This window comes from Saccopteryx leptura, chromosome 4 (assembly GCF_036850995.1).
Source record: "Saccopteryx leptura isolate mSacLep1 chromosome 4, mSacLep1_pri_phased_curated, whole genome shotgun sequence".
NCBI lineage: Eukaryota > Metazoa > Chordata > Mammalia > Chiroptera > Emballonuridae > Saccopteryx > Saccopteryx leptura.
In genome coordinates this window covers 19,009,201-19,036,342 of record NC_089506.1, presented here as the reverse complement: position 1 = coordinate 19,036,342, position 27,142 = coordinate 19,009,201, and the positions used below count along the sequence as shown (strand labels likewise).

At 37.0% G+C, this 27,142-nt stretch overlaps 1 protein-coding gene across 2 annotated transcripts in view; it reads left to right on the top strand.

Annotated features, from left to right (window-relative positions):
• Positions 1-27,142, top strand: part of TUSC3 (tumor suppressor candidate 3) — a 124,553-nt gene that overhangs the window by 45,375 nt on the left and 52,036 nt on the right. For both annotated transcript variants that reach the window (XM_066380249.1, XM_066380250.1), the window contains exons 3-6: positions 10,153-10,270; positions 15,408-15,548; positions 18,716-18,856; positions 18,980-19,069. In XM_066380249.1, coding sequence (XP_066236346.1) covers positions 10,153-10,270; positions 15,408-15,548; positions 18,716-18,856; positions 18,980-19,069 — 490 coding nt within the window. The remainder of the gene's footprint in view (positions 1-10,152; positions 10,271-15,407; positions 15,549-18,715; positions 18,857-18,979; positions 19,070-27,142) is intronic.

Genomic DNA, 27,142 nt, shown 5'->3' with positions numbered 1-27,142 from the left:
TCTGTGTCTGCCTTTTTGATTCCTTACAACAAAGTTCTCTGAAGACTCTTTACCATGGGAAGCTAAAGCATAGATTTGTTGAGTAATCCTGCAGGATTTAAGTATGAGCTAATGCTTTCCTAATTTCAATTTGTCAGGTTTTGTGATAAATGCTTTGATTTATTTATTCAACAAATAATTTTTTGAAAATCATGATAATTGTTGGGCATATTAGCATAAACAAGATTTACATTTTTTGAACTTGTTCATTTGGTTGTTTTGATTTTTATTATTTAACATTATAAATGTTTCCCTAATGGGTTGACATATATTAAGGCAAGAGCCTGGCTCTTTCTGCTCACTTTTGCCCCTTCTAAGCACTGTATTGATTTATCTGTTTATTCATTCATCTGTTCTTTATTTTTACTTCTACAAATATTTATCAAAAACGTTATAATATTTAAATTCATAGTATATATATATAGAGAGAGAGAGATTAGAAAATTTATTAAATGTATCAAATGAACAATGGCTGAAGAATTTTGTTTCTTTACTATGAATCTTTTTAGCTTACAACCTTGAAGCATTTATATGTTGATGTTACCATTTTTTTAAAGAGAACAAAAATCATGTTGACCCATGAACTGAGTTATAACTATACATGTTATATGCATTTTAATATTTCTTATATTCATACCATTTTTCCTTTAAGATATAAGTCTGAATAACATATGTTTGAGTTGTTTTCTATAGAAAACAACTTTCTACTTCGGCCTGGGCTTTGGGGTTAATATAAAGGAAAATATTAGCAAAACAGCCTCTTTAATTTATCTTATCAAGTAGTGCATTATGTAGAATCAGTGACACTGTGGTAGTGAGCTGTGCATTTCTCAGCTCCTAGGAGGCTCTGGTCTACTTAATCTATTTCATTGTATCCAGGAGGGTCCCTAGTATGTGTAGCACCCCCGGAGGGAAATCACTCTGTTAAAATCTTTCTGGAGGGTGCAGTTTACCAGTTGGTTTGTTTTTCTCTTCAGAACCATAAGTAATTAGTGGTTCTTCTCACTCTAGATCTCTCTTTCTATCTCTCTCTCTATGTATTACTGTCTATAGAAATGGATGAATTGGGGTGTTCATGAAGACATTCTTTGGAATCACCATTCAATATATATTTATATACATATATAATTCATTATAAATATGAGTATAAAAAGCATATTTAAAGATATTGATATAAATCTGTGACTTTATAGGGATTTTAATCATCATTAAAATAACTATATTTCTTAAAAGTCTCTTCAAGGGCATTAAGGATAAATTTACATTCATCATGGGAAATATATTAATTGTATACAATTACAGATGAGTTAATGATCCTTTTTAGTTTTACATAGCCTTTAAAAATGATTGTAATATAAAAAGTTATAGCATTTGGATCAGCCAATACTTTTTTCTTATGCCCATCATGAAAAATTGAGATTTAATAGAAGAGATTCAGCAGCACTGTGCCGGCTACATCATCAAGGCTTCCTGACTGTTTCTGTGCACCTTGACTGCCCTCTTCAGGCGGCTTGTGGACATATTAGAAGAATTCACTAAGGTCGTCAAAGTAGGCCTCTGAAATTCCTGTGAGCTACCAGAAGGGATTTTGTTAATTAACAATGTCAAAATATACTTACGTGATTTAAATATTTGGAACATTTTTTGGTTTTCCGATTTCCATTCTAGATGGCAGTGACGTCTGAAGTGTGCAGTCATGATGCCTTACTTTGCTCATTAGTCCACGCTGACACCAACCTGTGCATGAACCTCGTAAATTTCTCATTTGTCTTTAGTTAGGATTCTACTCTCCCCTATTAATCATTAAGAAGTTGGACTAAGAGGGGATAATTAAAATGGAGTGAATTTTAGCGATCAGAGTTTATTATTATTGGGTTGGATTCTTTCTAATGAGTCATTTATACTCTGAATAATTATCAACATTGAAATTAGTATTTCTCAAGCTTACTGAATTATCTTTAAGGACAAACAAATCGGTTTAGTGATTCTATTTCTAATAAATTATACCCAAAAGAAGAAAACCCCTATTTACCTTGTCAATATTAAATTTTCTCTAAGTATTGTATTTGCATGGAAAAAAATGTAATTTGCTTGGCTCCCCTGAAATCCTCCTTCCAGCTAGATATATTAACAGATAGAAGAAGTATAGAAAATTTTGCTGGTTACTTTGGTGCTCAGATTCTAAAGGAGAATATGTAAGAAATAGGTCATAGCTTCGTTTATAGTCTGTTTCAGTGCTTTTCAACTGGTGCGCCTTGGCACACTGGTATGCCGCAAGAATTTTGAAAACATGCAGTACACCTGACCGTTGAGTCAGGGGTACTAACCTCTTTTCCCTTAGATTGTCAAATTAAAAAAAAATATTACAGCAGCCAACACAGCAATAGCTGTCTGATGTGAATGAATCAAAATTATACTTTTTTTTGCCTGACCAGGCAGTGGCACAGTGGATAGAGCGTTGGACTGGGATGCGGAAGACCCAGGTTTGAGACCCCGAGGTGGCCACCTTGAGCGCGGGCTCATCTGGTTTGAGCAAGGCTCACCAGGTTGAGCCCAAGGTCACTGGCTTGAGCAAGGGCTTACTCAGTCTGCTGTAGCCCCCCAGCCAAGGCACATATGAGAAAGTAATCAGTGAATAACTAAGGTGCTGCAAGGAAGAATTGATGATTCTGATATCTCTTCTTTCCTGCTGCCTGTCTGTCTCTGTCCCTCTCTCTGACTCTCTCTCTGTCACCAAAATACACACACACACACATACACACACACACACACACACACACACACACCTTTTTTTTGTCAGATCAGCAAAAAATACATTTTTTGGTGTGCTGCAGAACTTCAGTAATTGGTTTGTATGCCAAAGGATGGAAAAGATTGAAGATTGCCAGTCTGTTTAAGTAGATTCATATGTTTTCCAGCTAGATCATTACAGTAACATTCTAAGTGGTTTTCAAACACTTATTCTCTCCTCCTCCAATATATTTTACATACTGTGGCCAGATACAGCTTGCTTAATTAGCATTTTGTATTATCCACGTCCTTCAAAATACACCTCTTAGTTCACTTTTACAGAATAAAGTCAAGAACTGATTTATCTTTCTACCAGAAGAGAGCTTCCAGTCTCTTCTTATTTTCTGATGTGAATCTTATATTCTGTTATTTGAATACATAACACATATTTCAGACTTGGGAGTCCTTGTTTATATTGCTTCTGTTAACTTAATATTCTCACTCTGTCATTTCTTGCTTATAACTTAAATCCTTTTGCTCTTTTCTGGCTATTTTTTACATTTTCCGTTTACACTTTGTCCAGGAGCCCCGGCCACTGCGATCTCATCCTTCTGTGTGTGCCATGTGGCACCTGTGATCTGCACTCTTTAATGTCTGTATCTTACTTATGCAATAGTGTGTGTGTGTCTATTCCTTTTTCTAACAAGCTTCTTACAGGTGCAACTTTATTATCGCAGCACATATTAAAATGATAAATATCATTGATGATTAAGGCCTATCTATATTTGCATATGAAATTGACATTAAGAACATGATATTAGATGATGATTTAGTCATTACAACCACTCAAGTCATGACCATTGTTTCTTTAACAAATAGCATTTATTTGTGATGGTACATAGCCTTCAAGTGTTTATTTTTATTCTTCCTAAGACCACTAATAAAGTAAAGCAAGTCGGTCTTACAACAGACATTATCCTGGGACTTAAATTCGACTAAGTGGGCTTTAGTCAAACTCTCCAGAGTTCAGAATCTCTAATTTAGTGATATTTAGCTTTAGTGTATAAGTGGTAATATTGACTGTTTAGGAAAGTATACCATTCATCATTACCATCATTAAACTTTATTAAATGCCTGTTCTCTACCAGGTGCTAGCCATTGCTCAATCAGTATATAAACATAATATGCATCAACAGTCCAGATTCATGCATAAAATAAGTAGTACTGCACAGTAACTGAGAGTTTTCATTTCGGTTAGTTGCCTTAACAGTTAGGGTATGTGTAGAGATTTGAATGACTTCTGAAGGAGGGGTAGTTTTTGAGCAAGCTTTTGAAAGATGAGAGGCCATTCAAAGCAGAGGATTCGGTGCTTGAATGCTTAGAGAATGGACATGGGATGTTGTAAAATAGAGCGCTCTTTGAGCCTGGTCATGTCCATGGAGACAGATAGTAGATGGTGGCCAGGGTATGGGGGATCTAGCCTAGGATTTTGGAACAGAGGATATATTGATTGTTGGGAAGTTAAGCTGAATATTTGGATGATATGGAATACAGAGTTTGAAGGCAAAATGAATTCATGCTCTTTGACTCATCAGTATTCTTGACCACATTTTATTATTTTCTTCAGAGTGCTTAGGATCATCTGAAACCTTGTGATTCCTTGTGTGGGGCCTCTCTTTTCTCACTGGCCTTTGTTCTCCCTGAGATCAAGGACCTCGCACACATTATTCACTCCTGCGTTACCTGACGCATTGCTGGCACTAATGTGTGTGTGTGGAGTGAACTAATGAGTCTCGAATGTATACCAAGTAGAGTTTAGTAGTTTTGTGCTAGGTTCTAACATTGTGAGGGAGAGAAATTCAGCATTATCTCTGCTTTATGTCATTCCATTAGATGCTGTACACTGATGTTGAATACCAAAATTTCATTCTTCTCTTCCTGCATATTTTTCCGAATGAAGTATTCTCGTTTCTTACAATATTATAACAGAAATGTCAGATTTTGCCAATTTTCTTTCTCTATTACATTTTCAAAGTTAAAATATTTTGTGTGTAAAATATTTTTTTTCTGTAAAATACCATTTTCTTAATTGGATTGCCATTCTTTTGGAGATTTTTTGAGGTAACATGGTCTCTTAGTGTTTATTAGTGTGCAAAGAGGTTCAGACCTACTTTATTGTCACTGTATGAAGTTATTATACATTTTTTTCTTTGAAAATCAGTGATGGGTTCTTACCAGTAATATTGTACTCCCGTGACAAAAAACCAGATCAGAGTTTTGGACTCCTGGAGCCTTCAGCTCTGACTAGATTTTAGTATCTGGAGAGGAGCCGCGAGGCAGTTTTACACAGACGAAGGAGGGTGTGTGCTGCGCTCTGTGTGTATTCCTCTCGCACACGAGCGTGTTCCTGTTCACACCACAGCCCCCTTTGTCAGCACCTTCAGCCCCGCCCTCTTCAGGCCCCTGTGCTGGCCGCTCCTGCTCCTGCAGGGTCCATTCTCCAGCTCTGTTCATTGATGGCTTTTCTCCTCCTTGGGCTGTGAGCTTCACTGTCACTTCCTCTGAGAAGCCTTCTGTGACTTCACCATCAAAGTAGGTCCTCCTTATTTCTGTAATACCATTCCATGCATTTTTCATTCAGTGTATATTTTAGCTTTTAATTACTTTTATGTACTTATTTGGTTGTTTGTTACATCTTCCCACTAAAAAACCAACTCAAGAACAGAGACCTTGGAGATTAGCTCTCTTTTTACGACGAGGTGCTTAAAAAATACTTCGTCAGTGAGTTATAATGTGTTAAATCTTATTTAAACCACCAAGACGTTAAAAGTTTGTAACTCTTTTCATTGAACATATTCTAAAAATATATAAGTTAATTTTCTACTTACTGAGTGCAATGTAATCCTAGGCTAATGATTCCAGTAATCAGTTTTTGTGCCATACTCTAATAAGGTGATGCACTTAAGGTCTTTACTTTATGCTGAATGACCTCAGATTATTGCCCTGTTCATATTTAGCCCTCTTAAATATATATATATATATTTTAATCACAGCAATATCATGTGCTCCTTGGTAATTACAAAAAGGGCCTACAGTGAACGACTACATTCCCTAGCCCTTGTGCTCACCCGCAGTCTTGGCCACGGGTAATCACTATTATCCCTTTGTATTTTCTTCTTGTGATTTTTTCATATCTTTAAATCTTATTCTTATACAATATTTCATAATACTCATATCCATTTCATATAAAGACTCAATCTTTACGTTTCTTGCTATGATAGGTGAGGATTTAACTCATCCCACCTCTTATTTTTATAGCTTTTTAAAATTCTTTTCTTTTCCTTTTTTTTTTCTTTTTATTTAAGTGAGAGGAAGGGAGATAGAGGGACAGACTCCCGCATGTGTCCTGACCGGGATCCACCTGGCAACCTGTGTCTGGGGCCGGTGCTCTGCCCGTCTGGGGACATGCTACAGCCGAGCTGTAGTTAGCTCCTGAGGGGAGGCTCCACGGAGCCATCCTGAGTGCCTGGGGCCAACACACTTGAATCAGTCAAGCCAGTGCTGCCAGAGGTGAGGGGAGACAGGGAGAGAAAACGGAGAGGTGGAGGGGTGGAGAAGCAGATGGTCTCCTGTGTGCCCTGACCGGAAATCGAACCCGGTACCCCCACATGCCGGGTCAACATTCTACCACTGAGCCAATTGCTCAGGGCCTCTTGTTATTCTAACAATAAAAAGCATCCTTCGGCCTGACCTGTGCTGGTGCAGTGGGATAAAGTGTCGACCTGGAACACTGAGGTCGCCGGTTCGAAACCTTGGGCTTGCCTGGTGTAAAGCCAGAAGCCACGGCCACTATCAAAACAGCCCGACTCATGCAGGTTCGCATTGGATTCGGACAGTCGGTAAAGAAACCATGGAGCCAAAAACTGGTGGGCCATAGCCTTTAATCCTACCTTGCACCCGGCGGGCAAGTAAAAATACACACTGGGCTCCAAAACCCAGTAACACTCAGTGCTCACAAAGCCACTGACTTATCCGAGTTTCCTAGAATCAAAGGTTTCTAGCTCACCAGCCTTCTTCTCCTCAGTTCCCCATCTCCTGCCTTATCCCAGATACAAACTCTGTACAAACTGGCATCTCACTCAGCACTCCACCATCTTGGCTGCTTTTCCTGGCCTCCTCCACGTGGCCTTTCTCTGCTCTCCTCTGCTCTCTCTTCTAATGATAATCTCAGGAACCAAGAAAGCAAGTTCCCGTTCTACCCCTATTTTATAGTGTAGCTTCACAACCTCTAATCCAATATACAAAATAGGGAAGTCTCTAATACAAAGTCACTTCTCTGAGGCATGATTGGATTGTACCACCCTACATCAAAAAGGGTGGGAAAGGCTTAATCCCAAAACCAAGCCCCAGGCTACAATGATCCTGCCTGCCCCCAACACACATTAATATCACCTGGGCGATGGCATCTTTAACAAAGTGAGCATAATACATTTTATCCGCCCAACACCTGGTCAAGGCACATATGGGAGTTGATGCTTCCTGCTCCTCCCCCTTCTCTCTCTGTCTCTCTCTCTCACTCCTCTCTCTCTCTTAAAAAAAAAAATAGCATCCTTCTCTTTCTTGTCCATTAACTATAAATGCTATCTCTTGGTCCCCTAATTGATAACATGAAGATTAGCACGTGCACCCTTCCCTGTCGCCTCTTCTCCTTTCACCTGCAAAGTCCTGTTCACTGTCCTTCTGCATTGTCATCGTTGATAGCACCCACGCTGTGACTGTAGCTTTAATTACATCTGTGCTCTGTATATAGGGTTATTTAGAAAGTTCAAAGGTAATAGCATTTGTATTATTTCCCCATAAACAGCATTGACTGGAAAGTAGTAGGTTATGATTCTGGTTCCTTTTCTACAGTGCCAGTGTTTATGACCCTGGTTCCACTAAAAAATGTTCAAAGTAATTAACCTTTTTCATCATCAAAAAGTCAAAATTATAATCCGTTTTCATTTGCTTCATATTGAGTCCTTGCCTTTTATGTTCACTTGGTTGTTTTTCTTGTTGTGGGTCCAAATGTCTTACTTACTTTAGTCTCAGTGCCTTCCAACTCTTTCTGATTCTAATGATTGCTTAGAATCTATTCTCTTCATCTGGAAGTTCAGATCAAGTCGTGTCTGTGTGTCCCTCATAGCTCCATAGTTGGATCACAGCTCTTACACATCCTGGCCCTTCCTACCTTACCATCCTTCTAGTTCCCTTTTCCCATGGAGATAGAGCATCATCACAGTGTTAAGTTTTCTTAGTTTTTCATTCGTATTACCTTTCTATCAATTATACCTGAAGGTAATCTCCCATTGCTTACTTTTCTTAGAACATGTTTATTTTAAACTTAAGTGATTGGCTTAATATAGAATTCTAGATTGAAAATAACATGCTGTTAGAACTCTGCAGAAATCGTTACGTTTTCTGCCAGAATCTAGTGTTGCTAATAACCAATCCACTCCCATTGTCATTGTTACTCTTTGTTACATATTTTTTTCTTTGAAAACTTTTAGGGTCTTCCTTTTATTTATAATGTTCTGAAATATTACAGTACGGCTAGGTTTTGGTCTTTTCTTATTCCTATTATTCAGAACCTAGGAAATACTTTTCATTTGAAGACTTAATTCACTTGAATTGTGTTAATGTTTCCATAAATATTTTCTTCATTTTGTCTCTCCTTTCTCTGAGTCTCTTCCTGTTTGAAAACTGTATATATTGGATTAAATCGATACATTCCTTTCTCTTCCTTTCCCCCAATATAGTCCTCTTGTAACATTTTTTGTTTGTGAATTTTACTGGATTCCATCTTCTGATATTGGTATTTAATTTGAACAGTTATATTTAAAATTTAAAAGTTCTCTCTTTTCTTCACTTTTTACATGACATTGTGCTTTGTGTGTGTGTGTGTGAATACATTTGGGAGAAGCAGTCTGCCATGGCCCCCAAACATCCCCGCGTGTTCTGACAAACCCTAAAGAGTGTGATCATGTCTCCCACTGAACATAGCACAAATTTTGTTATCAGTTACTATAAAAGCCCCTCAGACTTGGTATCCCCCGCTGGTAACAGTCAGCTGTGTGTGCAGGCCTTCTCAAAGGACCTTTCAGATCACCTTGTGAGACTTGGAGGCATAGGGAATCGATGCAAACGAACATGGAGTAATAATGTCCTTTGTCTCTGACCCAGGAGTCTCATGCCTTCTGCCAGCATCCAGGAAACAGGACAGGCTAGTTTGTTAACAAGATGAAATCTCAGACCCAGCGTCTCTGCTGCTTCTGATCCAGGATTTTTCCTAGCTTTGTCCTTCATGGCCGTTTCCTTTGAGATTGTAGCTTCCTTCATCACAACTTTTACCCTAAGATTTGTTTTTTTCCAGATATTCTTGAAATCTCTGGTCTGCAGCTGACTTTTACTTCTTTTTGTTATTGTGGAAGTACATCTTTTTTGACTTCCATTTTTAGGAGATGGACTCCCCAAAGCTCCTGTGAATAATCAGCTGTCTTTTTGTTAATGTTTTAGCAATTACTTTTTTTGTTTGTTTCCATTACTGTGCTTACATCCTTCATACAACACCATTTCACTGTTCTATTCTACCCCTACACCTAAATAGAAAGCTCTATTATCTGGAAAATCAACAAAACGTCCAATAGAATTTAATTTAAAGTAAAAGTAAATATGCTGTAGGAGGAGGGCTTATTTGTTCCATTTGCTTCTTTGTGCTTTTTTGCTTACTTTTAGGTTTGAATGTAAATGGATTTTTATATAAATGGGATTTTTAAAATTTACAAATGGAATATATAAAGGTGCAGTATAACTACTTATTTTAAAATATGTTGTCATGATTGTTTCTTTGTTAAATGAATTGTAAATATTTTTAAAAATAGCTCTATGCTTTTTACTAAAAATTATCAGAAGATTTAAATTATAGATAGATAGAAAATGCCACAAAATTATTTTATCCTCTAGAATAAGAGTTCTTAAGCTTTATTTAAAGTGCCAGGATGGGCATTTGGCCCATACAGTTTCAGTTACTGCTCTTCAACTCTGCCCTTCTATAGCACAATAACAACCAGAAAAAAATACGTAAATGAATGAATTTTTGTGGCTCTGTAGCAGTAAACCTTTATTTACAAATGATAAATTTTGAATTATATATAATTGTCACATATCATAGGAAGATTCTTTTTATTTTCTACAACCATTTAAAAATATAAAAGATATTCTTAGCTTACTTTCTATACAAAAACTGACCAGCTCTTTTCCTAGAATTACCTGATTTATTAACAGATTTGTTAATGCTTGAATACTGACTTATGTGCTTCTCTTTTGCTCTATTATTCTTATCAGACAAGCTAATGAAGAATACCAAATACTGGCTAACTCCTGGCGCTATTCATCTGCTTTCTGTAACAAACTCTTCTTCAGTATGGTGGACTATGATGAGGGGACAGATGTTTTTCAACAGGTAAAAGTTATATTTTATTTTGCTAATATATTTAGTTGAGTTGGTATGGTTGATACATTTTGCTTGCCAAATAAAAATACCATATATTGAATAAGTTAATAAATATTTATATAATAGTAGTTATAATAAATTATTTGATGTCATTAAAATACAGCTAATGTTAAGGCCCTGGCTGGTTGGCTCAGTGGTAGAGCGTTGGCCTGGCGTGCAGAAGTCCCAGGTTCAATTCCCGGCCAGGGCACACAGGAGAAGCGCCCATCTGCTTCTCCACCCCTCCCCCTCTCCTTCCTCTCTGTCTCTTTCTTCCCCTCCCGCAGCCGAGGCTCCATTGGAGCAAAGATGGCCCGGGCGCTGGGGATGGCTCCTTGGCCTCTGCCTCAGGCGCTGGAGTGGCTCTGGTCGCAACAGAGCGACGCCCGGAGGGGCAGAGCATCGCCCCCTGGTGGGCAGAGTGTCGCCCCTGGTGGGCGTGCCGGGTGGATCCCGGTCGGGCGCATGTGGGAGTCGGTCTGACTGTCTCTCCCCATTTCCAGCTTCAGAAAAATACAAAAAATAAAAATAAAAAATTAAAAAATACAGCTAATGTTGTTTTTATTATTAAATAGTTTTGCCACTTCCATGAATACGGTAAACACATTTTAACTTTTGATTATGGAGGAAGTATGTTCGGTCAGCATACAGTGGCAATTTACAGGCATTACCCTTATTTTAATATTTAATCTTACGTGATTTAAGGTAGCATCATGCATAAATTTATGAAATTTTATATAGAATTCAGTGTAAGTTGTACTTAAATATGGCTGATGTAGGTAATTTCATATATAAAATACTAAATATTTAAAAGTGTTTGTTCTCTATTGTGAACTGAATTATGTCCCTCCTAATTTTGTATGGTGAAGCCCTAAGCTCCAATGTGACTGCTTTTGGAGATAGAGACCTTAAGGAGGAAGGTTAAATGAGGTACTAAGGATGAGACCTTAATATAATAGTTCCTCATTTAATGCCAATTACCTCCTTAAACTGGTGTCTAAGGAGAACAGCACATCCCACTTCTGGTGTGTAGGAAGAGACTCCAGGAGGAATGTACACAGAGATAAGGCCATGGGAGGACAGAGGTAGCAAGAAGGTGACCTTCTTCCAACCGGGAAGAGAGAGCTGACTAACAACAAACCATCCTGACCTTAGTCTTAGACTTTCAGCCTCCAGAACTGTGAGGAAGTAAGCTTCTGTTGTTTAAGCTGTACTGCCTTTGGTAGTCTGTTCACCACAAACCTGAGCAGACTAATGCATGGTCATTTACAGCATTCTCTAAAGAGCAAAGCATTGCATTGTGGATAAGAATACTAGTTGTCATCAATTTTGTCATGTTTGTGTCATCATCATCGTTACCATCGTGCACTTATATTCCAAGAACTTTTCTAAATGTAATCTTTTGTTTAGCTTCACACTGATCCACTGAGAAAGATAGTGTTATCTCTAGTTCACAGATCAGGACATTAGGACAGAGCTGGTTGTTGCTTGTTCAGGGTTATGAAGTTAGTGTCATATGGGGCTAGAATTTGAGTTTAGCAGTCTGGTTCCCAGAGCTCTACCTCTTAATCATGCTGTTGCCTTGTGGTCATTATATTTTATATTTATTACTATTTGATAAGTTTTACGTGCCTTTCACAAGTAAAACTTACTGCAGTACCAGGCAATGATTAGTTTGGTTATCTTGATCTAGTTTATTTTTCTCACATATGACCCTTTTTGGCATGATGCTTTACTAGCTCATGGAAGAGCAGTTAGTTCTGTAAAGAATCTAGCTCACTCATTATAAATGGGTCATTAGTGAGGCTTTTTGCTTATTTGCTTCCAGATTGATTTTTTCTTCATCTTTGCTGAGTTCCTGTTGAATAAGATAAATTATCTTTTGCTTTGAGAACCTTTTATCCTTGGTCTTTCTTTTAGTATTCTTCACTTACTTCTTCCTCCATCCATTTATATGCATTTTGGGATGTTTATTTTTGTTTATCTATTCAGGAGATATTGAGTCCCTACACTTACAGGAGCAATGAATTGGCGAGAAAAGCATGCACAATTCTTCCCCATAAGGAGTTTACAGACTATGGGGCTAATAATAATATGATGATAATAAAGAAAAGCATACAGAAATTACATAACTTCAAATAGCCTTATGAAGGAAAATTACAGTACCATAAGAAGCAGATATATTTTTCTAAAATTTGTAGGTCCCTATAGAATCTCAGAATTGGCCTTAGAGATAGATCATCAGGCAGAAGTGCTACTCATTTTACACATGAATCCTCTTTACCATATAGGAAATAGTCATCTAGATCCAATCCTACTGCTAGAGCAGGAGCTTCAAGCCCAGTGTCTGTCCTGGGCAGGCTGTAAACTAAACAAAGTAGGTTGGATTAGTTCATTTCATGATTGTGTCTTTGTATATACACATACTGTATTAAACACATTATTTCTTCACTTGCAGAAATAAATATGCTGTCTCCTATATTTATTACAATGTAATCTTTCTTGGTCTTTTACAAGAGTAAATCTTTAATGGAGCCACTCACACTTCCCTTTTCTCCTGACTACTCTAGGAAGTAAAAGCGTGCAGCTGATTCTCGGTGTCATGGTGGAGGAAGCAGAGTGGTGTGGGTGGGCACGGCAGCAACAGGAGGGGACAGGCTTGACCTCAGTGGGGCACAGCTCAGTTCTGGATTGAAGGAATGTATACCACGTGTAGATAGATCTGGTTTCTCAAGGAGAGAGCCAACAAGGAGTTTCTGTACAAAATTTCTCCATCTTTAAACTGTTGGCAGCTAGTTCCGCGTTCAGCGGGAGGGACCAAGTAGCCCTGTGTCTGTGCTGGTGCTGACGCAGGCGGCCAGCAGATAACCCGGTAGCTCTGTTATTAGATGTAATCTTATGTATGCTTTAAGCACTTTTTAAAGTTTGGCGTAGAGATGAGAGTCAAAGCCAAGATTGTTTTTAATTGAAAATTTCCTCAGGTTAACTTGGTTCAGCAGAATTACGAGTATGGTACTCTTCTGTCTTTTCCAAACCCAGCCCCGGCTTAGCATTAAGAGTTTCCTTTTAAAATGCAGAAATGCAACAAAGTTATAGCAGTTAATGATTTTAATGGGGAATTAAAACCCACAAAAAATGGAAAAGTATATATTTTGTTTTACTTGAGAACCACTAACAGATTTTTAATGCTTATGTTTTCTTTCTCATTAACTATTGAATCACATTTTGTTGAAGTTCTCTCTCTAAAGTGATGTTTATAGCACTGTCAGCAATATTGTGCTGTCGGAATACAGTATGAATAACAAGTGCAGAAATTTGGCAATTCCTGGCATGTTGGGGACTTGCTGGGCAAGTAACTTCGATTGCATGTGGTTCCCACGGAATGGCCGAGGCTCGGTGCCTGACCATGGGCCAAGGTGTTAATGAACGTGGTGCATTAGGAGGAGGTCTGGGCTGGAAATCAGGTCTGTGCTATATCCCGCTTTGTGGTAGCCTTGGGGGGTTTGTACATTTTAATTAAGATGAAAGCTTTGAATTATATGATTGTTTTAACTCTAAAATCATAGGCTCTTAAGCCTTAGCTTAGGTTTTCTGATTCTGCTGCAAGGACTTACTCCCTTGAAAATTTATATTTACAGGTGGACTGTAGGCATGTCTAGTACATTTATCAGGGAAACACACATGAACGAAGACTGGAGTGGGAGAAAACACAAGGGAGAAAGGAACTGGTGATCGTGTGTTGTTCCACTTAAACATGAACTGTCCATGACATCAAGCCCACTGCTAGTACTGCTATAGCTTTACCTTGATGTCAGCCATCATCTAAGGCAGTGGTAGTCAACCTGGTCCCTACCCCCCACTAGTGGGCATTCCAGCTTTCATGGTGGGTGGTAGCGGAGCAACCAAAGTATAAATAAAAAGATAGATTTAACTATAGTAAGTTGTTTTATACATATTTATTCTGCCAAACTTAGCGAAAATCCGACAAAGTACTTGGTAAGTAATTATTATTATATGCTTTAACTTGCTGTAACTCTGCTTTATAAATTTTATAAAGGAAAGTTACTTCCCTACTTTATAAATCACCATTACTGTGGAACCGGTGGGTGATTAGAAAATTTTACTACTAACAGAGATACAAAAGTGAATGGTGGGTATAAAAAGGCTGACTACCCCTGATCTAATGTATGTTATTTGATTTGATTTTTCTTTTTATGGGAAGTGCTAAACTATAGTTCAAGTCAGGGAGAAAAACCTGTTGGCTTTTAATTTATGACATTTTTCATAATCCCTGGGCAGCATCAATTTAATCTGTACATATATTTTTGCAGTTTACTCCTCAATACAAATTAATCTAATATTTGTTTTTAGATATTGTATTGTTAATAAACACTATTTATACCATGCTAGTAGCTTACTCAGTACACTTTTCACATAGAAATTGCCTTTAGAAAGTAACAGTGAGATATAACCATTTCAAAACATTTGACTTAATAGAAACATTGAACAAGAAAATACTATCATTGTGGATTTCTGCTATAATTGGGTAAATTCAAGTTGTTTAAAACAAAAATGATGTTTTCTGTTATAGTCCCCATTTTTAAAAAAGTTTTTAAAGTCTAATAGAATAGTCAATCTATTTATACTTTGAAATTTAATCCATAATATATATATTTATATTGTTCATAAAATACCAGTACTTTTTCTTTAATAACTGCTTAAGAACTGAAACAGTCCAGGCACTGCCATATTATAATATTTCTGTTTGTACTTTGAATTAATTCATTCTTTACTCCAACTACAGAATTCAAAATAAGATGGAATGGCTGATAAAATATAGGGGATACAGCTCAGAATATAAATGATGTATGTTAAATGTGAAGGTTCAGCAAACAGCCAAATTTCTAAGTTCTTTTTTTATCCTGTAGTGCATTAAGGTGAATAAAACAGCAATTAAGTTCTGGAAAGCCATTTGGGTTTTCATAATAAATGCTGTATTTCCAAAATTCATGCAGAAAAAAAATGTGAATTGTTAGTTTACTGATATATAAAGATTTTTAGGATTATGCTATATTTAGTATTTTCTTTTTTGTCTCATGTTTTATAGCTCAACATGAACTCTGCTCCTACATTCATGCATTTTCCTCCAAAAGGCAGACCAAAGAGAGCTGATACTTTTGACCTTCAGCGAATCGGATTTGCAGCTGAACAACTAGCCAAGTGGATTGCTGACAGAACGGATGTTCATGTATGTTTTCATTCCCCGCAGTTTCAACGAGAGACTAATTAGCTTGGTTTGTTAGAGCATTGTAAGAAGGCCACAGGATTTTTTTTAAATCACTCTATGCAGCATTTTTCATTGCTTAGGGAAAACAGTCTGAACTCTATTGGGGTAAGCTAAACTTTGACTGAGTTAGGTGAATTTAAATGGTGTTTTTAAAAACCATAAAAGAGTATGAGTTAGGCACAAAGTAATTTCAGAGGCTAAAAAATATGCTGAATGGTATTGATAATCAAAGAAATTCTAATTAAAAAGCAAGATGTATTATTTTTATTCTTTGAGCAAATAAAAATGGGATAACACCCATTTTCACGAGCCATGCGAGAAAGAAAATGCCACATGCATACAGTTCTTGGGACTATAAGTGGTATAATTATTCTAACAGTATGTCTTTATGTAATTTAACTTAAGGATATAGTTGAGAAAAATTTTTTTAAAGAGGAAATCACGTGATTTTTTTTTAATTTAAAATTTTTATTTTTAATATATTGTTTTAGCATGGTTTCAAGTGTCCCAATCAAGTCTTTATTTTTTTAAACTAAATATATTGGAGTAATACTGGTTAATAACACTATCTAAATTTCAGGTATACAATTTTATAATACATCATTTGTATATTGCATTGTGTGCTCACCACAGGAAATCTCCTCTCCTTCTGTTACTCTATTATGACCCCCTTTGCCCTCTTCATCCTCCCCAGCCCCCTTCCCTTCTGATAACCACCATACTATTGTCTCTGCCTATGAGTTTGCTCCTGTTTTCACAAATGTGTAAATCATATGATGCTTGTCCTTTTCCATCTGAATTATTTCACTTAGCACGATACTCTCCAGATCCATCCATGCTGTAACAAATGGCAATATTTAATCTTTTTTATGACTAGGTAGTATTCCATTGTATATATGTACCATATCCTGTTTACCCAATCATCAGTTGAAGGATACTTAGGTTGTTTCCATGGCTTTGCTATTATGACTAGTGCTGCAGTGAATATAGGGGTATGTATATCTTTATGAATAAGTCTTAACAAATTTTTTCAGATTGATACCCAGAAGAAGGACACAGAATAGGGTCATGTAGTATCACTATTTTTAATTTTTTGATGAACTTTTATAGTGTCCCCACCAGTTTACATCCCTACCAGCAGTGTATGAGTGGTCCCTTGTCTCCACGTCGTCTCCCCCAACACTTGTTATTGCTTGTCTTGAAAATAGCCATACTCACAAGAGTGAAGTGATATCTCACTGTGGTTTTGACTTGTATTACCCTTATAACTATTGAAGTTGAGCATCTTTTCATATATCTGTTGGCCATTTGCATGCCTTCTTGGGAAAAGTCTGGGTTCAGGTCCTCTGTGCATTTTTAATTGGATTTTTTTTATTGTTTTTGAGTTGTATGAGTCCTTTATGTATTTTGGAGATTAGCCCCTTAATGGAGGTACTGTTTGCAAATATCTTCTCCTATTTGGTTGGTTGACTTTTTTTGTTTTGTTGATTGTTTCTGTTGCAGTGCAGAAACTTTTAGTTTGATCTAGTCCCATTCATTGGTTCTTGCCTTTACTTCCCTTGCCTTTGGGTGGAGTTCACAAAAACCTCGCTAAGACCAAGATCCAAAGTTTAGTACTTATGTTTTCTTATTTCATGTCTTATATTTAATTCTTTAAAACATTTTGAGTTAATTTTGTGTATGGTGTCAACAGTCTAGTTTCATTCTTTTGTATGTGGCTTTCCAATTTTCCAAATACCACTTATTAAAAAGACTTTTCTTTCTCTATTGTATGCTTCTGCCTCGTTTCTCAAAACATGCTTTGCCCATATATGTGTGGGTTTATTTCTGAGCTCTTCAATTTTGTTCCATTGGTTTGTTTTTGTTTTTGTTTTTTGCCATGGTGGTACTGTTTTGTAGTAAAATTTGAGGTCAGGGACTGTGATACCTCCAGCTGCTTGGTTTCAGGCTCATCTTGCATCTACCTGTCTACCCTTTCCAATACTCTATTAGCCATCTCTCTTTGGAGTCTTGTTTTCTTTTAGGGGTGAACATTATTAGAATCAAGATCTGTACGTACTGTGGAATTCATGAGTTCATACCAGTTTTGTCCACTTTTGAAAAATAGTTCTTATACTTTAATGCATATCATGAAAGTGAAAAGTCACTCACAGAATGGGAGAAAATATTTGCAGATCATTTTTCTCATAAGGGACTTACATCTATTATATATATTGGACTCTTACAACTTAATAATACAAAGATGACTTAATTTTTTAAAAAATGGGTAAAGAATCTGAATAAACATTTCTATGAGGAAAGTATATAAATATTTATAGCAGCATTATTCATAATAGCTATAAAGTAGAAACAGCCCAGTGACCATCAACTGATTAATGGGTAAAAAAAATGTCATATATGCATACAATGGAGTTTTCACCCATAAAAATAAATGAAATATTGACACATGCTACAAGGATAAACCTTGAAAACACTATGCTGTGGGATAGAAACCCAATACAAAAGACCACATATTTTATGAAAGTCAAGAACAGGTAAATCTATAGTGACAGAAAGTTAGTGGTTGCTTAGGGTGGAGGGTAAAAGGAAGAAGGCAGTGAATGCTAAATGCTATAGGACTTCCTTTGGAAATGATTCAAATTTTCTAATACTGTAGTGATGGTACACATATCAGTGATTATACTAAAATCCATTGACTTGTCCAGTTTGAATAGTGAATTGGTATATGCATTATATCTAAATAAAGCTGTTTTTAAAAAGCCTTTTAAAAAAAGTCCCAATTTGTAATAATACAAATATTATACCCCCATCCCACTGTTATACTTTACCAGATGATCCCCTGTTCCATGGATTAATCGGAACAGCTCTGGGTTGAAGATAAGCAGGTTTTGCATCTTTAACTGTATTCACCTAAAATGAAGAGCAAGGCTTTTTACTTAGCCATGATGTTTTAACGTATATATTTTTGACTTGTAAAGAGTAAAGAGAATGTTAGTGCCAGGTGTGAAAAGTATGGTGGCCCCTTTCTAAATTATTTGTATTGAAGATTGGAAGGACTTAGGACATGGTCGAGGGAAAAAAACTAGTTTTTTTTTTTTTCACTTAAAATTTTCATTGCCTTTTTGCAGATTCGAGTCTTCAGACCGCCCAACTACTCTGGCACCATTGCTTTGGCCCTGTTAGTGTCACTTGTTGGTGGTTTGCTCTATTTAAGAAGGAACAACTTGGAGTTCATCTATAATAAGACTGGTTGGGCAATGGTCTCCCTGGTATGTTATCACATTGTACTTTTAGTTCTACTTTTTGTAAAATAGCATAAGTTGTATTGTGTAATATTAACAAAATGAGCCTGATTATTACTGTAGTAGAAACATATTGCACCTGTCTTTCAGTGTATAGTCTTTGCTATGACTTCCGGTCAGATGTGGAATCATATCCGTGGACCTCCGTATGCTCATAAGAACCCGCACAATGGACAAGTGGTAGGTGCATGTCCTAAGCTTCAATATTCTGAACTTGTATTCTGTTTCTGCAGGAGTCAAAATTATGTTTAGTATTTAGTAAGGAAGAATAGTGTATGTAAATCTGTGTTCTCAATTACTACCTCTGTTGCACAAATCTATAATATATTGCGTATTTTTCGTCTTAGGATGCTTTAGTTTTGATTTAAAAATCAATGTACCTACAACCTCAAATTTAATGCATAAACTATTTTTTCAACTTTGTATATACTATGGTAATGATATATAATGTTAGAAGAAGAAATAGGAATAGCTAGAGCTAGTGACCCATCAATGGTAAATTCAAGTGACTTCAGAAGAGATTAATTAAAACGTTATTATGAACTCTGGCAGTCATTGTATTAGAATGCTAGGACCTGTTTGCCACAAAATTAAAAGTGAAATTGATGTGTATTTAAATCACTAGCAGAGTTCACATTACTAACTGCCACTGAATTCACATAACTTGTTGTTTTCCCTCTCCTTTTGGTTGGTGGGAAATATTGCAATAAATCAACTCTGTACAATACTGACTTTGAGGCTTTAATCTTAGGTTGATGAAGGTTAAAAACTGTGCCTTTTTTAAAGCTTTTTCTTTTGGAAAATGCACAGATGTTGAGAGAATAATGTAATGATGTCCATTGTGCTATCATGTACCCATCACCAAATTCATCGATTACCAACTCATGACCAATATTATTTCATCTATTTTCCAACCAAGTTCTCTTTACCTGATGTTGGATCCTTTTGAAATTACTGCCCAATATCATTTCATTTTATCCATAAATATTTCAGTAGGTAATCCTAAAAGATAAAGTCTTCTTTAAAAATCATAAACAGTACTACAATAACATCTAGAATAATAATTCCTAATTTCTAAAACTACATTCTGAACAGAATAATGTTACAAATTCTCTATAAATATAAATGTATGTAATGGAAGTTTATGAAGTTTTTATCTTCATTGCTTATAGTACTTCAAATATTTCTAATATTAAAAAAAGCTAACAAGTATTTCTTCTTCCTACATTGCTTGTGGCTTTTTTTGCACTTCTTTGTGGAACTGTAACATAGGGATATTATTCTGTGAATGTTCCCTAGAATACCTAATCAGGTTTTAGGGACTAGTTGCAAATTATCAGAGTTATAGTCATTGATACTTGATAATAATCAATTCAGTCTCATAGGGTTGTGAACATTTTTAGATTTCTGCTATAAATGACAAGTGTATGGAGGCAGAGTTGCACTCTTTGAGTAATCAGCTGCCATAGTAATACCAACATGGTTTTTACTATTTTTACTTTTGAAATCTGTCATTAGAGAGAGAAGAGTAATTTGAGTGTTTTTAATATTCAAAATTAAATGTGAAAAATTATTGGAATTACTGAGCAATAAAAGATTCCCTTACTTTCAAGGCTTCACACAAATGCATTATTATTTTGCCTGTAGAGACTGCCATGGCCTTTTGGAAAAGGTACTTTAATGGCCCAGACACACGTTATATTGTTCTGTATTTTTAAGAGGGAAACTTTCAGCTTTTAACATTTTTGTTATTGTTGTTGTTTCAGATGAGAGGAGAAGGGGAGATAGTGAGGCAGACTCATACATGTGTCCTGACTGGGATCCACCTGGCATCCCCATCTTGGGCTGATGCTCAAGTACTGAGCTATTTTTAGCACCTGAAGCTGATGTGCTTAAATGAAACTATCCTCAGCTCCCTGGGCCATGCTCAAACCAATCAAGCCACTGGCTGCAGGAGGAGAAGGGGTGGGAAAAACAGGTGATTGCTTTTCCTGTGTGCCCTGACTGGGAAACAAACCCGGGGCATCCATATGGCGGTCCGATGCTCTATCCATGAGCCACCAGCCAGGGCCTCAACATCTTAAAGTAATAGAAATGATAAAAATTTAAGCCTATAACCAAAATATTAAAGGATGAATTTTGTCTTAAACTTTTCAACTCCTTATATTTTATAAAAGTACATTTTTTTCTCATATTTGAATAAAGCTTTAGGATTGAAGGGGAAAAAAGCATAAAGGACTTGGTAATATAAGAACTTCTAGCTGCAAAGACAATCACGTGCGTATACTCCTGAACAAAGATATATAGATACAATTTTAGGATTATGTGAGATAGAATTGCTAAGCAGTATAGACAAGACCTTATAGCACCTTGGAAAGGGGCAGAAGAAGTTTTCCCATTAGCATACATATAATTCTTTTCTTGTTTTATCTTTTAACATATTTTAGCAAAACTTTCTGTTTTTTTATAAGCATGATGTCAACATACATTGAAGTAGGAAATTAGGTTTAAGTTTTGTTTTAATGAGTTGATTGCATAAATGTTTTTATATTACTAGGACAAAATAGAAGGTTAACTTTGCTTTATAAAATGAAATAGTTATTGGTTCAGGATTTTTACTTTAAACAAAGATTGTCCAATAGAATGATAATAATAAATGTTTTTCTTAATAATAGATATATTTAAATCTTAAGATATGACTTGAAAAGTAGAACTGTCCTCCTTTGGTGACTTTTCATATTTTAACCTATATATATTTTTAAAAAAGAAATCCCCATGTAAGATTTGTTGTGTTTGAAAATTAACTATAGTGACTATTATAAATAACACTATAGTGAACATAGGGGTGCACACATTTTTTCAAATTAGTGTTTTGGGTTTCTTTGGAATATTTCTTAGGGAAATTGCAGTTCTATTTTAAATTTTATTTTCTTCTTTTCCAAGTGAGAGGAGGGGAAATAGGGAGACAGGTTCCCACATATGCCCTGACCAGGATTCACCCAGCAATCCCTCTCTGGGGTTGATATTCTGCCCATCAGGGGCCATGCTCGCAAAGGAGCTTTTTTTAATGCCTGAGGTGGAGGCTCCAGGGAGCCATCCTCAGTGCCCAGGGCCAGTGCACTTGAACCAATCAAGCCATGGCTGCAGGAGGAGAAGAGAGAGCGAGAAAGAAGGGGGAGGAGGAGGGGTGGAGAAGGAGATGGTCGCTTCTGTGTGCCCTGACCAGGAATAGAACCCAGGACATCTACACACTGGGTGGATGCTCTCTCTACTACTGAGCCTGCTGGCCAGGGCCATTTTTAATTTTTTGACATAACTCCATACTGCTTTCCACAGTGGTTGCTCTAGTCTGCATTTCCACACACAGTGCATGAGGATTCCCTTTTCTCCACATCTTCACCACCATGTAGGGCACAAAGGTGGATTGCTTGCCTAAATCATCTACGCCTGTTCTGGTGTCCCAGTTCCTAGAACAAAGCTTTTACCTGAATTAACCATTAAGCCTATTGATTATAACTAAAGCCACCATTACTCAAGCTAAAATTTTAACACTTGAGTTTCCCCCGTCAATTTGAGGACTAAGTTGATGATAACTAGACTAATATGTTTTGAAATATTAAGTTTAGGCACAAATATATATTTTTAGTAACAGTGGCTTATCTGTAAATCCTGATGTTAAAATCCATTTAAAATTTTTGATATGAGCATTCTAAGAAATCTAAGTGTCCTAAATAATCTATAATTCATAGGTGATATGTATCATTTTCTTTATAGAGATTGACTAATTAAATAGGGGTGAAGGGTTATGAAATCTCCATAATCTTGCAAACAGAATGCTTTTAGTTAATATGGTTATGTAAAATATCAAGGTAAATATAAAGTTTTGTCCCAATGTGACATTAAACTCTGCGGCCCTTATAGATTGGCTGCTTTTCATGAAGAAGTGAAGGGATGTTTATGCTGTAAAACTCATGCCATACAACCAAGGATGAATGTCCTTTTTCCTGGGGACATCTGGTAGTTTTTGTGTACATTTTTGGGTGTCACACTGGGGCATGTACCCTCTACTGACAGTGAGGTGTGCTACTAAACATTCTGCAGTGCCAAGGACAGCTACCAACACAGTGTCACCAGGCACAGAATGTCAGTGTTAGAGAGGAGAAGCTTGTTTAGAGTTGTATATATAATTTGGTTGTAGGTACTTTGCAACTAAGAAAACCATCTCATTTAGCATAATATACACCCAAAAAATGACTTGAAATAAGTGCTTTCATATTGAGGTAACCAGTGCTTAGGGTCACAGTGATCTGTACTTTAAGGAGTTTAATGTTTAGAATATTTGTAAATAACGAGTGCCATTAGTAACATGATTAATAAGAAAATGGTTTTGGTATACTAGTTTTCTTTAATTTATCTAAGTAAACACGATTTAATCTGTGATATTTTACATGCTTAAAGAGGTTTACATAAGAGCAGGTGAAGAAGAGTCTTTGGCCAGAGTCATTCTTCTGCCTTTGCCCTGAAGTGCTTGGACCGAGAGAACCAGAGAAAGAAACCAGGGCTGAGTTCTTCCCAAGCTCTGCCTCTAACCAGTTATGTTATTTGGGGGAAGTTTCTTAGTATCTCTGTTCTCCTATAAAATGAATCTAATACTGCTTCTCTTACCTTGTATTTGCATATGAGACAAAATATGGTAATACCTGTTTAAGCACTTTTAAAAGTCATAGTTTGGTTTCTTCCCCAAACCAACCCAAAGACAGAGTAGTTTGTATCGGAGAAGGAAACATGCGGTAGAAGCGGGAAGCCAGCGCAGCCGGGGAGGCAGTCAGGAAAGATACCCGGAAGTGCTGGGGGCCCCTGAAGCTAACGCCGCTGGGGGAGGTATGGGGCCCGGGTGGGACACAAGGGGAGCCTGGAGCAGAGGTGTTTATACAGCAGCTCTCTTCAGTCACAGGTTGAGTACTCTTTCCCCGGGAAGGCATTGCTTCCCCGGACTGGGATGGTGGACTCCGGCTGTGAAAGAAATCCAGCAGGCAAAGCAAAGCTGAGCTGGTGGCGGAAGGGGCTGAAGCGCAAGGAGGGTGGAAGGGCTGTACTGGGGGCCGCGCGGTGCAGTGCCTTCTGCCACGTCCCGCACTGTGCGAGGGCTATTCTCTCCAGCATTTCGAAAGCAGAGGAAAGAAGTCATGAAGAAATATACTTTTGAATTGGTGTTTTAAACATATCATGCTCTGAAAGAAATAGTACCAAATAGTCCTCAAAATATCTCACCAATTATGGGTAAATTTTTTAAAGCCAGTGTCATCTATCTGTGTCTTGTAAACAATCCTGCAAGGAAAAGTGTGAAAAATGTATCCATCAGAAATTATTTTATCTTTATTACACACTTCAACAGTTCTTTTAGAAACGAACAGATGTGTTTCCTTACAGTAGGTGTATTATTGATGCTCTGTCAACAGAGCCTGTGTTTTGAATTGTAGTTTCCAGAGCCGCTCGTACTGTAGTCCCCAGCTCTGTGCATCCTGACTGCCCATTCACTTTATATCAACAAGGGAGACATACACTTAGGGAAACATTGGTCAGAATGGTTTTACAGTTTTCGGTTATCAACAGAATCGATTTGTCATGGGCATGTGTCATCTCTCAACTGCTGATTCTGGCTTGAAAAGTTCTCTTTTCGAACTGGGTCAGGCAGGCTTTAATAAGGCTGCTGGGGATGGTGCTGGTCTTGATTTAGCTATTCATTTTTAAAAATATGAAAGATTTATAATGTTGCTTGGTGACTACACATTTTCATATATTAATTGTGGAATCAAACATGCCATATGAATCTAAAATTGCTACCAGAAGAGGTTTCACTGTATTGAACTTAAAATCTAAATTAATAAAGGGAAGTACAGAAAACTAATAGTAGAGGCATTATGGTGCTGAGCTGATTTGCAAGTTTATTTGTCACTCTTAAGATGCTCCTAATGGGTCAAGTATTAATGGTCCACTTAACAGCATGAAAGTCATTCCCAAAGCAGCCATCACTGGGTAGCTGAAGGGAAGCAATGCAACCTATACTTACGTGGGGCACAGGACATTTTCTGTGGGTAAAAGAAAACAGTCATCGTGAGTGAGGTGCATTCAGTAAGATAAAGCTTAGAGTTAGGTTGTAACTCTCAGCATAAATAAATATGTGTATGTGGTTTTTTTTTAAAGATTTGGCTTTTACCTGCTGTTTGAAGATTGCTATGGGTTTACCCAATATAATCCAAAAGTTTTTGCTTCATTATAGTTCAGTTGTTAATAAAGCTAAGAGCTGTGTTCTATGTGCCATGCAAAAGCATTTTGTTGCAAAATGGCGTGCAGCTTAATCTGGAACTTATCATTAATGAAGTACTTGTTCTGTCTGAGGCACCATCATGCCTCAGGGATTTTGCATATGCCGGTTCTTTGAGGAACCTCTTAGTCATAAGTTGAAAATTATATAGGCTTATTTAAGCTAATTATTTTTGTATAAAAATATTTACTGGGATGTTCACTACTTTTATTGTAATCTTCATACCACCAGCAAAGAGAATGTCAGCATATAAAGAAAAATCTTAACCATCAGAAAGGGAATAACTAATATACTAACGATATGCAGAAAGCTTACGAGTTCGCACTTGAGTTTCTGCACTTTGATTTATTCATTTTTCCATCTAATGACTGTTTGTGGAGAGCCCATTAATACCAGATGTTCCTGTTGCCTTGGTAGTACAGACGTGTCATGGAGCCCATGGACTAGTGGGGAGTCTGAGAGGGATTTGTCCACATCCCAGACAATGAAGCCTCACTTACTGCATTGCATGGCATTAGGAGCTAGAGATGTTTTAGAATTTTGTTTCAGAACCATTGTAGTGTCTTTGTTGTTTTGACTCTGCATCTTACCTCTTAAAAGTTTTGCCTTATCTTCTTATTCCTTTTGAGTTTTATATTTTCTGTCTGTCCAGTTGGTCTTTAGTAAAACTCTCTGCCTTTATCTCCAGCGTGATGCTGCTCGTGCCTTTCGCCACCTGGTCTAGACCTCCATCTTCACAATTAACTAGATGCGCTCGTGATCCCGAACCTGGCTGATGTTTTTGATTACCGGTTTTTGTAGCCAACCCAAACTGCTGTTAGACTTCCTTTCAGCTGCTTTACCTATGATCCTGGCAGTTAATTAAGAAGGACTATGCAATTTGTATCCTTACCTCCTAGCAAAGCTTTTCACACGTGATACATACTAAGTAGCTGACTAGGTGAGGAAATCTTTCTTTGCAAATAGGAACTCAAGTTATATTTTTAGCATTTCAAAAATTTTAATTATATCTGGAAAAAAGGTGACTTTTCCTTCTAAGGTTTCTTTTGTACCTTATAATTAAAACCTCAGCACATACTCAGAGGGATCATAAAACTACAGAATGAGAATGTGTTTTAATATGTCAAACTGAATCTGATTTCTGAGAACTCTGAATAAATGTGATTTCAGAGGAAAGAAATAGAAAACAAAGAAAAGTCAAGAAGAATTGACCCTCCCACAGAGAAAGGGATAAATTACTTGTTAACTGGCTCATATTGTTCAAACTTTTTCCAATTTTGGAAACTTATTTAGTACATTGGAAAGAATAATGTACTAAGTAGACCCCTGTGGTGGTTTAAAACCAAGGAAATAATTATCATCCTATCAAATTAATAATATTAACATAATTCAGAAAAGCACTTCAAAGTTATATTTGCTACAACTTCAGAATAAGACCATGTAAGTTTTAATAACTCAATATTTCTTTTATTTTTTTTTTTTTGTGAGAGAGATTGAGGGAGGAACAGATAGGGACAGACAGACAGGAAAGGAGAGAGATGAGAGGCATCAATTCTTTGTTGCAGCTCCTTAGTTGTTCATTGATTGCTTTCTCATATGTGCCTTGACTGGGGGGCAGCCGAGCCAGCGACCCCTTGCTCAAGCCAGCAACCTTGGGCTCAAACCAGCGACCTTGGGCTTCAAGCTAACAACCTTTGGGCTTAAGGCAGCAACCTTGGGGTCACGTCTATGATCCCACGCTCAAGCTGGTGAGCCCAAGCTCAAGCCGGATGAGCCCACACTCATGCTGGAGACCTTGGGGTTTCAAACCTGGATCCTCTGCATCCCAGTGCAATGCTCTGTCTACTTCGCCACCACCTGGTCAGGCTTAGTATTTCTTGTTCAATGCATATTTTTCAAGTATCATTGTATCAGGTTTCTAATGCTAA